The sequence below is a fragment of the Bombina bombina genome, chromosome 9, assembly GCF_027579735.1.
Source record: "Bombina bombina isolate aBomBom1 chromosome 9, aBomBom1.pri, whole genome shotgun sequence".
NCBI classification, from domain to species: domain Eukaryota; kingdom Metazoa; phylum Chordata; class Amphibia; order Anura; family Bombinatoridae; genus Bombina; species Bombina bombina.
The window spans coordinates 86,233,007-86,248,979 of NC_069507.1; the positions used below are offsets into that span (position 1 = coordinate 86,233,007).

The window sequence follows — 15,973 nt, forward strand, 5'->3', positions numbered from 1 at the left end:
TTATAACTAAATCACACATACCTTATTTATGTGAGTGGAAGAACAGAGAAGGAAAATGGGAGAGAAAGGAAGGGAGAAAATTGGGAGGGGGAACTAATTACTCTGTGCTGTAAAGGTTGTTAATAGGTAAAGTTCTTGAATCAGATATTTAAAAAGTTATGTGAAAAATGCAGTGAACAATTTTTTATGGGTGGACTTAAATACCTATGACATCTACAATCAAAATATTTGATGAGTATACACAGTGCAAAGGGGGAAAAACTGAACAAGGAAATTCTTGTGGAACAATAAATGCGGGTGGTGAATGTCGTCTTGTTCACCCCAATGGGGACAGATTCTCTGGCTGGGAACCTTGTCTGCCCCCTTGTTAATAAATAGGGCCCATTGTGAAGAGATGTACAGTGTTCAGTTTGTATAGCAGTTCCATGGATATCCACATAACAGGTACAAATCCTCAAATCTGGAATTCCAAAATCCAAACTTATTCTGAAATCTAAACATTATAATTGATATTCGTTTAAAACAAAATGATAAAAAAAAATGTATTTTTCCCTTTCTTTAAGTCACAACCGTTTCTGCACTGTGTCTTTGATTTGTTTTTGTGTGCTTTAAATGTCAACAAATAGTCTATGACACATATTGCCTTTCTGATTACAGTACTGTACTATCTTTCTGAGGGTACTATATGTATACAAAAAAGTATTAAAAATGATATAAAGGTTTTTTTTTTTACCTATATCTGTCTCTGATCTGGAGAAGTGTCTAGACTGATGTACGTTTGCACTGCACAGTTCAATGTCAACATAACATTTACATAATTTGCTGCCATAGTTGAGATATATTATATGATATGAAGGACTTTTTATGCATATTCCAATGCTCAGTCTCACAGCCTAAACATAACAGTTTGGTTTTCTATTAAACAGATGTAAAACGCAAAGTAAAACAGAAACTAAAATAAATAATTTACTTTCCACAATGCATTGTGCCGAGCGTTGTTCTAATGTATTCAAAAACCATATCAATGTCTATTTCAAATAAAGTACAGATCGTATTCATAGCCAATAGTAAGAAATAAGATAACATACAATTAAATGGGTACCCATTAATTGGCATGGATTATTGATGATCAATAAGCAAAATATCTGTTCATTAAATATTAATCATCGTAATTATCTTAACCCAGCTCTTTCCCTAGGGTTCTGCCATTAGCACTGCAATTATGCTTCGTAAATAATCCATTCAATCCAAAAAATTATTTTATTTATGTAACATTTCTGCCAACAGTTCTGCTATATGGAAGCAGCAGTAAGTTACCATATTTGCTGAAGGCAGCCTGCTTTTCAAGCTCCTGGCCAAACTTACTTTTTGGTGGCTAAACAGACTATCCTAATACATTTGTTGAGCAATTTATTAAAATGAGAGGTGGATTCATGTCATTTGAATTTATGGTTGCCACCTAGCCAGTATTTTACCAACATGGAGTTGATTACAAGTGGAGTGGTACTTAGCACTTCCTCTAAAAGTAAACTGAGTGAGTTAGTTTGCGTATTACAAGTTGAAAGTAAATTATTTGCGCAAGAGCAAAACCCGAAGTGTGCTAACTGCTTGATTTCAGATACTGCAACCGTGCTAACTTCTTCTCCCCATAGACCTCAATAGAGCACATATTTAAAAAAATAACGATCTTGTGCTAACCCAACCGTGTTTGACCAATGGCGCTCAACCCAACGTTAGTTATGAATATTTTACATTCAAATGTTCTTCACATTGAAGAAAATGTTCTTTTTATTATTAAATATTTATTTCTATATATATCTGATGATTGTTTTTGTTATATATATATATATATATATATATATATATATATATATATATATATATATATATATATATATATATAAATATCTATTTAAAAATACAGAAAAAATTTTCCCCTATGTGAAGAAGATTGTAATGTAAAATATTAAGACCACAAAACCTTTTGCCAGCTGTGTCTGATCCTTCCAGGCAAGTGCCAGGCATGTTCTCACATTGTACTCTTAGTATTGGCTTCTGTTATATAGAGATTTTGAAATGATTGACTGGTGCACCATTACTTTACAGCAGCTACTGAATTCTTCAGCAGCTCATCAAAGTGAAGGTCGGACTTTCTGTGGATACTCTTTCCCTGTGTCTGAAACCTGAGACTTGAAGAACAGCCTATGATTGGCTGATGGCTGTCACATGATACAAAGCCAGGGAAATGAAAGGAGACTTTGAAAAAAGATCTACTGCTCATTTGAAATTCAAAGTACATGTGTATCTCATGTAGGTGCTGGATACCTGAAACAGTGCAGTACCAACATTTTTCTTTCATGTTTCAGATAGAGCATTTAATTTCAAATAACTTTCCAATTTACTTCTATAATCAAATTTGTTTTATACTCTTGATATCTTTTGTTTAAAATCATACCTATGTAGGCCAATGAGCAGCAATGCACTACTGGGCGCTAGCTGCTGATTGGTGGCTACACATATATGCATCATTATTGGCTCACTAGATGTGTTCAGCTAGCACCCAGTAGTGCATTGCCACTCCTTCAACAAAGGATACAAAGTGAATTAAGCAAATTTGATAATAGAAATAAATGGGAAAGTTGTTAAATATTGTTTGCTCTATCTGAATCATTAAATAACATTGTTTGGGTTTCATGTCCCTTTCAGTTTGACTGAAACTGTGTATACAATCACTGTTACAGCCAGCCACAGTGATTGTATACCTAAAATGAAGCCTAGCTACTGCAATGCTGCAATATTTGCTGGTATCAGGCTCATTGGGCAATCACTGGATTATCCCCATAGTAATGTGATCAATTAGATAGCCTTTCACAGTGATCACATAAATGACAAGCCTCTGTTTGTCAACTCTGGCTTGTCTTGACCCCTCTTTTCTCTCATTTAAATTGTTTTGTCTCTTTTAAATAGTTAAAAATGTTATTACAGTTTTTACACTTTCAATAAAAAGTGTTGTTTCAAATACCTTTTACTTTTTGTGTTTTTTATCTCTGTGATATTCCTGCCCTTGGAGTTAACAGGGTTAAATTAAAGATGCTACGATGCCTCTAGGTGAATACCTAGGGTGTCTAGTTTCTACAAATATATACTATTTTTATATTTGTTTTTGACTGGTTAATTACTTCTAAAGTGATGGTAAACTCAATACTTCAACAAAGCATTATCTTAAAGAGCATCCAAAACTTAATATAATTGCTTTTTTATATTAATTCATTTATACCTGCTATATTTTTTATGATATTATCTCTTCATTCCTGCATTCCCCCGCCGCAACCCCCGTGATCAACTATTTTCTACAGTTTTTCCGTTGGCCAATCAGGTGTTTAGCCATATGGCTTGCTTTAATCAATGTGTAGAGTTAGAAATGCAATATACGCATATGCAAGATTTAAATTAGCCTTAAGGCACCCAAACAAACGCTTGTTCACTTGTAGGGGCTAATATCTTGGTTGCGCTCACTGCCTTCTTTCTTCAATTAAAGCATATAAACAGTGAGTTTAGTGATTCACTGTTTACATGGTTGATGTAACTGAATGATCTGAGCATGCACGGCATCTCTAGTCTGGAGTGCACATCGCATCTTGGCAAATCTATGTTAACTGAATGTCAATTATGAACCTTCTCTCTGCCAACTAGACTTAATTTCTGTGACGTGTGGTGCGGGTGGGAACGCTCTACACATCACTTAAGTCAAGAATAGGAAATCTAAGGGGGCGGAGAGAAAGTCAGTGATTGACAGATTAGATTAAAATTTTAAAATTTGATTATATGAAAACAGAAAACTTTTAAAAGAAAGTAACAGTTAGAATTACATTGGCATAGTATGCATTATTAACAAACAGTGTCTTGGATATTTACAGTTTACCATCACTGCAAGCTACAGTCTGAACATAGCAAAATTTAGAATTAAACAAATGAATTGTGAGGTATTTTGCTTTAGCTAAACTAGTTTTGTAAAAATGCTTACAAAGAAATCTACAAAAAAAAAACGCTTTTCTTTCATTTTCCCTCGATTTTTCAATATTAATTTCTTATTTATTAAAAGAAAGCCCTGTTTGTCTGTTAAACACGGTACATAATATGTATGGATGCACTTAGCAAGAGATCAGATAATTATGGTGAAACCAATACAGAGCAGAAATGCCAAAATTGCCTATATCATTTAAGCAGGGAAAATGGGAATAACCTTCACCCTTAAAGGGACAGTAAAGTCAAATTTAAACTTTCATGATTCAGACAGAGTATGCTATTTTAAACAACTTTCCAATTTACTTTAATAATTTGCTTTATTTTCTTGGTGGCGTCCCCAGAAATATATTCTTGGTGGCAGTTACAGGAGGTCTACAGGTGATTTGTGGGTGGAGCCTCAACAGGAGAAGAAGACTGGGCATGTCATGGTTGAGATTGGGCCTGCTGTGAGCAGGGTTGGGTGTGCTGTGGGTAGCGTTAGCTGAAGTTACATTTTTCTAGTAGTGGTGAGAAGCCACCACTGCAAGGGCACATGGGGGGCAGCCATTATGCTGGGGGAGGGGCTTGTGCCCCTTGCCCCCCCCCCCACCTGGTGATGCAACTGCTCAGGAGCAGCTTTGCCCTACTGGGATTAGCTGCTGATTGGTGGCATACATATATATGTCTTTTCATTGGCTCACTCGGTGTGCTTACCTAGCTCCCCATAGTGCATAGCTGCTCCTTCAATATATATAGTATATTAAGAGAATTAAGTACATTTGATAATATAAGTTTTTTCTAAATTGTATGCTCTTTCTGAATGCTGAAAGAAAAAAATGTGGGTTTTGTGTCTCTTTAAGGGGTTCAATATCTCTATAATAAAAACAACAGACAACACACATATATTAACAAAAAGTACTGACTGTTCTGCTGATAATCCCAGGAATGATCAATGAAAGACAATAACCTCTGTTTCTTACCTAAGCTTGGATGAGACTGTCTGTTCTTCATTTAAAGACTGTGTTTCACCTTCACACCTTTAGAAAAACAAAAACAAAAAAAGATAAACAAACAAAAAAACTACATTAACTTTCAGAAGTATACTTGTGGTCACAGATTACTTTACAGCCTGAATAGACAATATTGTGAGGGATACCAAAGAAGCATCTAATAAAAATGATGAAAATAAATGTAAAATATGTCTTTGTATAAATAGATAATGAATGGGTTTTGTACATTTTGAAGACTACATAAAGGAACGTCAATATCTTTCTGAGACACAGAAGAATTAAATAACTTAAATGAATCCATGTAAAACAATCCAGAATTCAAACCAACACATTTAACATTTACATTTTGGGCCAGATTACAAGTAGAGCGATATCGTTTGCACGCGAGCGATATTGAGTTTTCGTGTTCGTTTGCGCGCAAGTTAAATTGCACTTGTTATACAAGTTAAAAGTAAATGCGAGCACGTGAGCGCAATCGCGATTTACGCTAGAGTGATTACCGTGAACTTAGAGCTCTGGTTACATTACAACGTACACTTACACAATATTTTTTTTTTAATTGCACAAAAAAGTTATAAAGGTATCAAAAAAGGGCTGCAAAGGGCTTTAATAATAGCGATATATAAATTGATTTACAGACATATACATAAGTGCATTGGAGCTCTTTGCAGTCAAGAACATGAAAACAGGTGAAAGCATTTATGCAATATTAATATTTAATAAAGTGTTATAGTGTGTATTTGCTGTATGTTCTATTCATTTCTAAATATATATTCCTATATATATCTGTATATATCTATACCTATATATAATCATGTATATATCTATACCTATATATAATCATGTATATATCTATACCTATATATAATCATGTATATATCTATACCTATATATAATCATGTATATATCTATACCTATATATAATCATGTATATATCTATACCTATATATAATCATGTATATATCTATACCTATATATAATCATGTATATATCTATACCTATATATAATCATGTATATATCTATACCTATATATAATCATGTATATATATATATATACTGTATATATGTATAGCTATATATTGTACTAAAAAAGATAGAACATATTCTGCTGTGTAAAGAACATTGAGTTGTCAAATATTCATATTTTTATGTCAGGTTAACACACTTGAGAATATGCGTTCGGGTTAGCGCGAGCGTGGGGTGTTATTTTTGTTTTCTCCCTTGACTTATATGGGGGAATAGGGTATTGTGCTCACGTTATTTTAACTTCTGCTTTTTGCGTGCAACGAGTTAGCACGCGAGCGATAACTTTTTACTTTCAACTGCTAATACGAGCGCAACCAGACGCACGCAAAAAGTTTACTTCCTGCACAGTTAGCGCGACAGCTAAAGCACTAAGTAGCGCTCCACTCTCACCTTTTCCCACATATTTCTATCATCTTGCACATTACAGAAAAGGGAATAGATGTGAAGATATATAGGTAAACATAAAGATAAATGATTATTTATTTCAGTTGATAAATATAATAAGGCATCCATAAGAACCAAATGATTACATTAGAACTGTATTACCAAGAGGAAGTGCTTGATCCAGCAGTGATGACACATGGTATTATATGTGACTTGTATATAGTTTTAAAGGGACAGTGAAGTAAGTCAAAAATAAAGTTTCATGATTCACATGGACTAGCATGCAATTTTAAAGAACTTTCCAACTGACTTCTATTATCTAGTTTGTCTTGTTCTTTTGGTGTCCTTTGTTGAAAAGCATACCTACGTAGGCTCAGAAGCAGCAGTGCACTACTGGGAGCTAACTGGTAATCAGTGGCTGCACTGGCTCAGCCAATGTGTTCAGATAGTTCCCAGCAGTGCATTGCTGCTCCTTCAACAAAGGATATCAAGGAAATTAAGCAAATGTAATTATAGAAGTAAAATAGAACGTTGTTTACAATTGTATGCTCTGTCTTAATCATGAAAGAAAATTGGGTTTCATTTCTCTTTAACACTGAGCCCAGGGCCGGTGCTACTATAGAGGCAGAGTAGGCGACTGCTTTAAAGGGACACTAAACCTTAAAAAAATCTTTCATAATTCAGGTAGAGAATACAATTTTAAGCAACATTCGAATTTACTTCTATTATCTAATTTGCTTCATTCTTTAAATATCCTTTGTTGAAGAAAAAGCAATGCACACGGGTGAGCCAATCACACGAAGCATCTATGTGCAACAACCAATCAATAGCTATTGAGCCTATCTAGATATGCTTTTCAGCAAAGGATATCAAGAGAATGAAGCAAATTAGATAATAGAAGTAAATTAGAAAGTTGTTTAAAACTGCATGCTCTTTCTAAATCACGAAAGAAAAAAAATTGGGTTTCATGTCCCTTTAAGGGCACCCCTGGAGGGTGCTAATTTGATGCATCATTTTTTTTTTTTTTAAATGTGTATATTTATTTTTTTGTTGCCTAACAGATTTCATAGGGGACATTTGTTGTGGCATGGTGACTAGAATGGGAAGGGACTCCCCATATATATTTCTATATCTATCTATGTCTCTATCTCTCTATATACATATTTATCTGTCTATCTTAGCTATCTAAAGTCATAATCGCACAGTACCACATGTCGATTATCTGTCTAGTCTACATGCATACTTATACATTAAAGTGTATAAATGGCCATACTCATTATTCAGCACACTATGTCCTATTTCAGTGTAAACATACTTGACATAGTTATTGTGGTTTAGAAATATATCTGACACAGAGTCCATTTATACAGCAACTAACTACACACTTTATTTCCTGCTTCCTCACTCCAACAACACTGTCCCCGCCCCTGCTTCTTTGCAACAATTACAGGTGGCCCTCGTTTTACAACGGTTCAATTTACACCGTTTCAGAATAACAACCTTTTTATCCAGTCATGTGACTGCTATTAAAAAGCATTGAGAAGCAGTGCATTTATTAAAATAGCCAATAGGTAGAGCTGTCCGCTTGTGTTGCAGCAAAGCCAAGCAAGCTAAAATTAATCAGTTTAACCAGACCTGAGCTATCGAGCAGATTTCAAAGAATCAAGATCTTCCTGTCTATAAATCAGTCCAGATTGGAATGCATAGAAAGAACTGTTTGCAGAAAAATGCAGGTGAAGTCTGTGTTGTGTGATTATTTTATTAGGTTTATAATGCTGTTTAGCAAATGTTTTTGTTCATTTAACTTAGTTTAATTATATATTCTGTGTTGTGTGATTATTTCATTATGCTTATAATGCTGTTTAGCATTTAAAGTCTTCATTTCAAAGCTTTAAAAATAATGTATTAGGTGTTACTTATGACAATTTTGAGAGGGGTCTGGAACCTATCTCCCTTACTTCCCATTGACTTACATTATAAACTGGGTTTCCATTTACAACGGTTTCGATTTACAACCATTCCTTCTGGAACCTAACCCCGGCGTAAACTGAGGGCTACCTGTATATACATTTACAAGTCAGAGCACAAACCAGGAAGAAAGCATTATATATTATAATATCACAAAAAACACCATATCTCTCCCTTACTTTAGATTAGAAACATAACAATTAAACTAAACATAAATATAACTATATATATACTATGCTTAATATCTAGAAATAAGACCAACTATATTTCACATAAAAGAGTTGCATGATGAAATAATACATTACATGAAAACACATTATTTTTCATAGTTTTTCAGGTATTCAGAAGGTCTTCTGTTTTCTCTGAGAGGGTATTTTCGATTAGTATCTAAGGACTGATCATATGCTATGTTTTCTTCCCCCTCACTGCTCTCTGAGTTATTCATATTATCATCATGTTCTTGAAATAAATTTGGGTATATCAGAATCATCATCTTCTGCATCAGATACTTTAGTGTCCTGTTCTTTGTGTAGTTTCTTGAAGAAAGAAGAGTTCTGAGTAATTGTATGTCCATTTCTTACTGCAGTGATCATTGATCCTTGAATTCTTGTAACTGTATATGTCATCATCATATAAAGTATCCAACTTGTGTCGTCTATCTTGCCTACACAGGACTCTGTCTCCAACAGAAAAAAGAGCAGATTTGGTATGATAATATTTATCCGCATAAGCTTTCATCTTGGCTTTGGCATGACTGTCTTTTTGTATTAAGTCCTTGTTGAGTGTCTCTGTTAGCGAATCATTTATATCCGGAATTTTGATCCGAAGTTTGCGATTGAATAACAGCTCTGCAGGTGATCTGCCAGTAGTACAATGGGGAGTTAATCGATAGTCTCTCAGAAAAGAGTATAAATTTTGTTTCCATGGTCTACCTTGCGCTGTAGTTGCCCTTAGAAATTTCCCCATAGAACGCATGAATCTTTCAGCTTCTGCATTAGCTTGTGGCCACAAAGGAGTAATGCGCCTATGTTTAAATCCAAGATATGAAGCAAATTTATTAAACTGAGCACTGTTAAATGGGGGACCGTTATCTGTTTTAACAATTCTAGGAATTCCCAATAAAGAGAAAACGTTGTCTAAAACCGGAATAACAGTGACTGAAGATGTTGAGCTGATAACTTCTACTACCGGGTATCTTGAATATTCGTCTATAACCACCATCAAATAATCTCTAGTAGGTAATGGACCATACAAATCTATACTCACATTACACCATGGTGCTTCAGGCAATGCAGACATTTTTAAAGGTTCTTTGTGAGCTCCTGGAGTTGTGGCTTGACACACAATACAATTTCTCACCAACTTTTCTGCTTGTTGATCTATTGATGGAAACCACACTTTTTCTCGCAATAAACTTTTCATTTTAACTATTCCTTGGTGACCTTCATGTGCTAAGGATAATACTTGCTGTTGTAAACATGTCGGAATGACTAGTCGATTACCTCGCAAGATAATACTGTTGTCATTATTCACTGAGAGTTCTTTGCTAAATCTTGCAAATGACTTCAACTCTTTTCCATGTATTTTGTCAGAATCAGCTGTGTACCATTTTCCATTCCGAACTAATACAGCGAGTTTTTGTAGTATAGGATTAGCCAATGTTGCTTGTTGTATTTCTTCTAAACTCAATGCTTTAGGTATAGCATGATTAGTAACAAAATTGATATATTCCTCTGCATCCATGGAACTTGGTGAACTTGTGAATGAGTCTGTTGATATAGGATGTCGAGACATATAGGGGCCTAGTTATCAAGCCGTCAACCTCAAATACGCTGCGTATTCCGCAGCGTATTTGTGGCGAGGCTGATTCGCCTTAGTTATCAAAGGCTCGAGACCGGCAAAAGTAGAATTTTGTGACGTAAACTTCGATCCGCCGGACTCAGTCCGACACAGATCGATTCTTACGTCACTCCAGATGTTCCGCACACAAGTGCGGCACAATCTCACTACTTTTGCTAGTTATCAAAAAACTAGCAGGTACGCTCGGCACTTTTACAGCCCAGCGTACCTGGTTTTCAAAGCGCCAGCCTGGAGGCGGCGGATCCCATAGGAATCAATGGGAGTCTGACCATAGCGAAAGTACAAGTTCGCTGCTGACAGACATCCCATTCATTCCTATGGGAGCTGTCTACACCTAACACCCTAACATGTACCCCGAGTCTAAACACCGCTAATCTGACCCCCCCTACACCGCCGCAACTACATAAAGTTATTACCCCCTAAACCGCCGCTCCCGGAGCCCACCGCAACTATAATAAATGTATTAACCCCTAAACCGCCGCTCCCTGAACCCGCCGCAACCTATATTAAATGTATTAACCCCTATCCTGCCCCCCTACACCGTCGCCACCTATAATAAATTTATTAACCCCTATCCTGCCCCCCACTACGCCGCCGCCACCTATAATAAATTTATTAACCCCTATCCTGCCCCCCACTACGCCGCCGCCACTGTAATAAAATGATTAACCCCTAAACCTAAGTCTAACACTAACCCTAACGCCCCCCTAACTTAAATATTAATTAAATAAATCTAAATAAATTAACTCTTATTAACTAAATGAATCCTATTTAAAACTAAATACTTACCTTTAAAATAAACCCTAATATAGCTACAATATAAATAATAATTATATTGTAGCTATCTCAGGATTTATTTTTATTTTACAGGTAACTTTGTATTTATTTTAGCTAGTTAGAATAGTTATTAAATAGTTATTAACTATTTAATAACTACCTAGCTAAAATAATTACAAAATTACCTGTAAAATAAATCCTAACCTAAGTTACAATTAAACCTAATACTACACTATCATTAAATTAACTAAATAAACTACCTACAAATAACTACAATTAAATACAATTACATAAACTAACTAAAGTACAAAAAATAAAAAAAGCTAAGTTACAAAAAATAAAAAATTAAGTTACAAACATGTTAAAAATATTACAACAATTTTAAGCTACTTACACCTAATCTAAGCACCCTAATAAAATAACAAACCCCCCCAAAATAAAAAAAATCCCTACCCTATTCTAAATTAAATAAATTTCAAAGCTCTTTTACCTTACCAGCCCTTAAAAGGGCCATTTGTGGGGGCATGCCCCAAAAAGTTCAGCTCTTTTGCCTGTAAAAGAAAAATACAACCCCCCCAACATTAAAACCCACCACCCACATACCCCTAATCTAACCCAAACCCCCCTTACAAAAACCTAACACTAATCCCCTGAAGATCATCCTACCTTGAGTCGTCTTCACTCAGCCGAGCCACCGATGGAACTGAAGAGGACATCCGGAGCGGAAGATGGCGTCCCCTCAATTCCGATTGGCTGATAGGATTCCATCTTGGATGACGTCCCTTAAAGGAGCCGTCATTCGTCGTAGTCCGTCGGTGAAGAAGGTGGTTCCGCGTCGGCGGAAGGAAGATTCAAGACCCGGCTTGGAAGATGACTTCGCCCGGATAGAAGACCTCTTCAGCGCCTCTTTCAAGATGACATCGGCCGGATCGAAGACTTCTTCAGCGCCGCATGGATGATGACTTCATCGGATGGAAGATTTCTTCAGCGCCGCTTGGAGGATTAACTTCTTCCGCTCCGGATGTCCTCTTCAGTTCCATCAGTGGCTCGGCTGAGTGAAGACGACTCAAGGTAGGATGATCTTCAGGGGATTAGTGTTAGGTTTTTGTAAGGGGGGTTTGGGTTAGATTAGGGGTATGTGGGTGGTGGGTTTTAATGTTGGGGGGGGTTGTATTTTTCTTTTACAGGCAAAAGAGCTGAACTTTTTGGGGCATGCCCCCACAAATGGCCCTTTTAAGGGCTGGTAAGGTAAAAGAGCTTTGAAATTTATTTATTTAAGAATAGGGTAGGGATTTTTTTTATTTTGGGGGTTTTGTTATTTTATTAGGGGGCTTAGATTAGGTGTAAGTAGCTTAAAATTGTTGTAATATTTTTAACATGTTTGTAACTTAATTTTTTATTTTTTGTAACTTAGCTTTTTTTATTTTTTGTACTTTAGTTAGTTTATGTAATTGTATTTAATTGTAGTTATTTGTAGGTAGTTTATTTAATTAATTTAATGATAGTGTAGTATTAGGTTTAATTGTAACTTAGGTTAGGATTTATTTTACAGGTAATTTTGTATTTCTTTTAGCTAGGTAGTTATTAAATAGTTAATAACTATTTAATAACTATTCTAACTAGCTAAAATAAATACAAAGATACCTGTAAAATAAATATAAATCCTAAGATAGCTATAATATAATTATTAATTACATTGTAGCTATCTTAGGGTTTATTTTACAGGTAAGTATTTATTTTTAAATAGGAATAATTTATTAAAGTATAGTGTAGTGTTAGGTGTAATTGTAACTTAGGTTAGGATTTATTTCACAGGTACATTTCTCTTTATTTTAGCTAGGTAAGCTATTAAATAGTTAATAACTATTTAATAGCTATTGTACCTGGTTAAAATAAATTGAAAGTTACCTGTAAAATAAATATAAATCCTAAGATAGCTACAATATAATTATTATTTATATTGTAGCTATATTAGGGTTTATTTTAAAGGTAAGTATTTAGTTTTAAATAGGATTCATTTAGTTAATAAGAGTTAATTTATTTAGATTTATTTAATTAATATTTATGTTAGGGGGGCCTTAGGGTTAGGGTTAGACTTAGGTTTAGGGGTTAATCATTTTATTACAGTGGCGGCGGCGTAGTGGGGGGCAGGATAGGGGTTAATAAATTTATTATAGGTGGCGACGGTGTAGGGGGGGCAGATTAGGGGTTACTAGGTATAATGTAGGTGGCAGCGGTGTCCGGGAGCAGCGGTTTAGGGGTTAATACATTTATAAGAGTTGCGGCGGGGTCTAGGAGCGGCGGTTTAGGGGTTAATACATTTATAAGAGTTGCGGCAGGGTCTAGGAGCGGCGGTTTAGGGGTTAATACATTTATAAGAGTTGCGGCAGGGTCTAGGAGCGGCGGTTTAGGGGTTAATACATTTATAAGAGTTGCGGCAGGGTCTAGGAGCGGCGGTTTAGGGGTTAGTAACTTTATTTAGTTGCGGGGGGCTCCGGGGGCGCCGGTATAGGGATAGAACAGTGTAGTTTAGTGTGAGTGCTTAGTGACAGGCTAGCAATAAAGCTGGGAAAAAGCCGAAGGGCAGCGAGATCGGATGAGTGATAACTCTCACAGTCCGCTGCTCATCGCCCTGCGGCTTTTTGACAGCTTTATTTGATAACTTAGGCGTATTTTTTTCAGGTCCGCGGCGGCGAAGGTAGGCGAGCTTAGGCGGACGTATTGGGCCGGCGAAGCCAGAAAAGTAGACGGCTTGATAACTAGCCCCCATAGTCTGCTGGGTTCTCTTTTCCAGATTTGTAAACCACAGTAAAGTTATATGGTTGTAGTCTTAAACCCCATCTTTCTATTCTAGCGGACGGTTTGGATTTTGGATTATTCCAGATCAACTGTAAAGGCTTATGATCTGTGATCAGTGTGAATGGACAACCATATAAATATAAATGAAAGTATTCACAACTCCAAACTATTGCCAGAGCTTCACGTTCTGTTTGAGAATAACGTTTTTCCACATCATTTAAAGAACGGCTACCATAAGCAATTATATAATGCTTGCCTTTGTCTCTCTGCGCCAGAATAGCACCTAAACCAACAGGGCTAGCATCTACTAAAAGAATAGTTTGCCGTTGAGGGTTAAAATAGGACATTGTCTTGTCACTGGTCAAACTCTGTTTCAGTTGTTGAAAAGCTTGTTGTTCAGTTTCAGTCAAACGCCATGGCACACTTTTCTTTGTTAACTCTCTTAAAGGTGTGGCAATAGTAGAGAAATTAGGGATAAATCGAGAACAGTAGTTTACCATCCCTAGGAAACTTCTGACTTCACTGGCGTCTATTGGAGGATTTGCATTCTGAATTGCTTCCACTTTCTTTGGGTCTGCTGATATGCCTTCAGCTGAAAAAACAAATCCATAAAATTCTAGTTTAGTTTTGTTAAATTCACACTTACTACAATTTAAGGTAAGTCCTTTCTCATGAAGTCGCTCAAAAACTGCTGTGAGATTTTTATCATGGTCCTCTTGAGTAGCTCCAAACACAATGATATCATCGCTGAAGTTTTTAACTCCTGGAATTCCAGATAATGTTTGCTGTATTGCATTTTGAAATACTTCAGCAGCAGAAGAAACACCAAAACTTAGGCGCTTGTATCTCCACAATCCTGTGTGTGTTGAGAATGTAGTTATATATCTACTTGTTGGATCCAATTCCAGTTGATGATAGCCTGATTTTAAATCAAGTTTGGAGAAAACTTTTGCCTGGTTGAGATCATGAATTATATCATCTAATGTTGGAGTAACGTGGCGCTCCCTGATAATGGCAGTGTTGGCTTGCCTCATGGTCTATGCAAATTCTTACACTATTTGGGTCTTTGGGTTTTGGCATTGATACTATTGGGGAGACCCATGGAGTTGGCCCCTGCACTCTTTCGATGATTCCTTGTGTTTCAAGGTTCCTGAGTTCAGCATCAACCTTGTGCTTTAGATGAAATGGAATTCTTCTGTGTGGTTGTATTACAGGTTTTATATGTGGATTAATATGCAGCTGTACTTGAAAATCTTTCAATTTACCAATGCCATTAAACAAATGGGAATACTGCTGTACTAACCGATCTGCTACAGATCCTGTGTCCTTTCTAGGTGAAATTGCATTCATAAGCTTTATAAGTCCCAAACTGGATGAAGTTTCAAAACTCAGAAGAGAAGAATTTTGACCCTTTACAACATAAAACATAGTTGCTGTTTCGTTGTGTTTAAATGCACATGTGGCTGTAAATTTACCAATGACATTAAGGGGTTTAGTTGATCCATATGCATATATATTTATTTTACTCTGTAATAACTGTGGTTGTGGTTTTAACATGTGAAATGTTTGTTCACCCACTAAATTGACAGCAGATCCTGAATCAATCAATGCAGTGATTTTAGTGTCATTAATGAGTACATCAACTTGTGGCTGAGTTAGGTTACACATGTTGTTTACTACAAATACATATTTGTCATCATTGTTTGAATATTGTCCTTTTTGATCAGGAGATCTGACTAGATTTACTTTCCACTGTTCTGATGTATGTGGCTCAGTATGTGATTGAGGTATTTGATACAGTTTTGTTCTACATTGCTTTGCAAAGAGATTAAATTTCCCACATGCCCTGCATTGCTTATTCCTTGCAGGACAAGTCCCATTATGTGGATAGAAACCCCCACAGTTCCTGCATAACACACATGAGGTCTCTTTCTTTCTTGTGGGCTGTACTGTTGAACTGTATTTTTTAACTCTATTTGTAATAAACTGATCTTCAGTAGATCTATTTTCTATGCTTGCAGCTTGCCTGTCAGCAATTTCTAATGTTCTGCCATAATCAAGCAAATCTTTTAAAGATAGTTCAGATTGTCTCAGTGCATATTTCCTAAGTTTTGAAGAAGTGCAGCTTTGTATTATCTGTGCT

At 35.9% G+C, this 15,973-nt stretch overlaps 1 protein-coding gene across 2 annotated transcripts in view; it reads right to left on the bottom strand.

Annotated features, from left to right (window-relative positions):
• The window catches only part of FAM13C (family with sequence similarity 13 member C), a 564,754-nt gene that overhangs the window by 469,246 nt on the left and 79,535 nt on the right, over positions 1-15,973 (bottom strand). For both annotated transcript variants that reach the window (XM_053692240.1, XM_053692239.1), the window contains exon 2: positions 4,986-5,042. In XM_053692240.1, the coding sequence (XP_053548215.1) occupies positions 4,986-5,042 (57 nt within the window). The remainder of the gene's footprint in view (positions 1-4,985; positions 5,043-15,973) is intronic.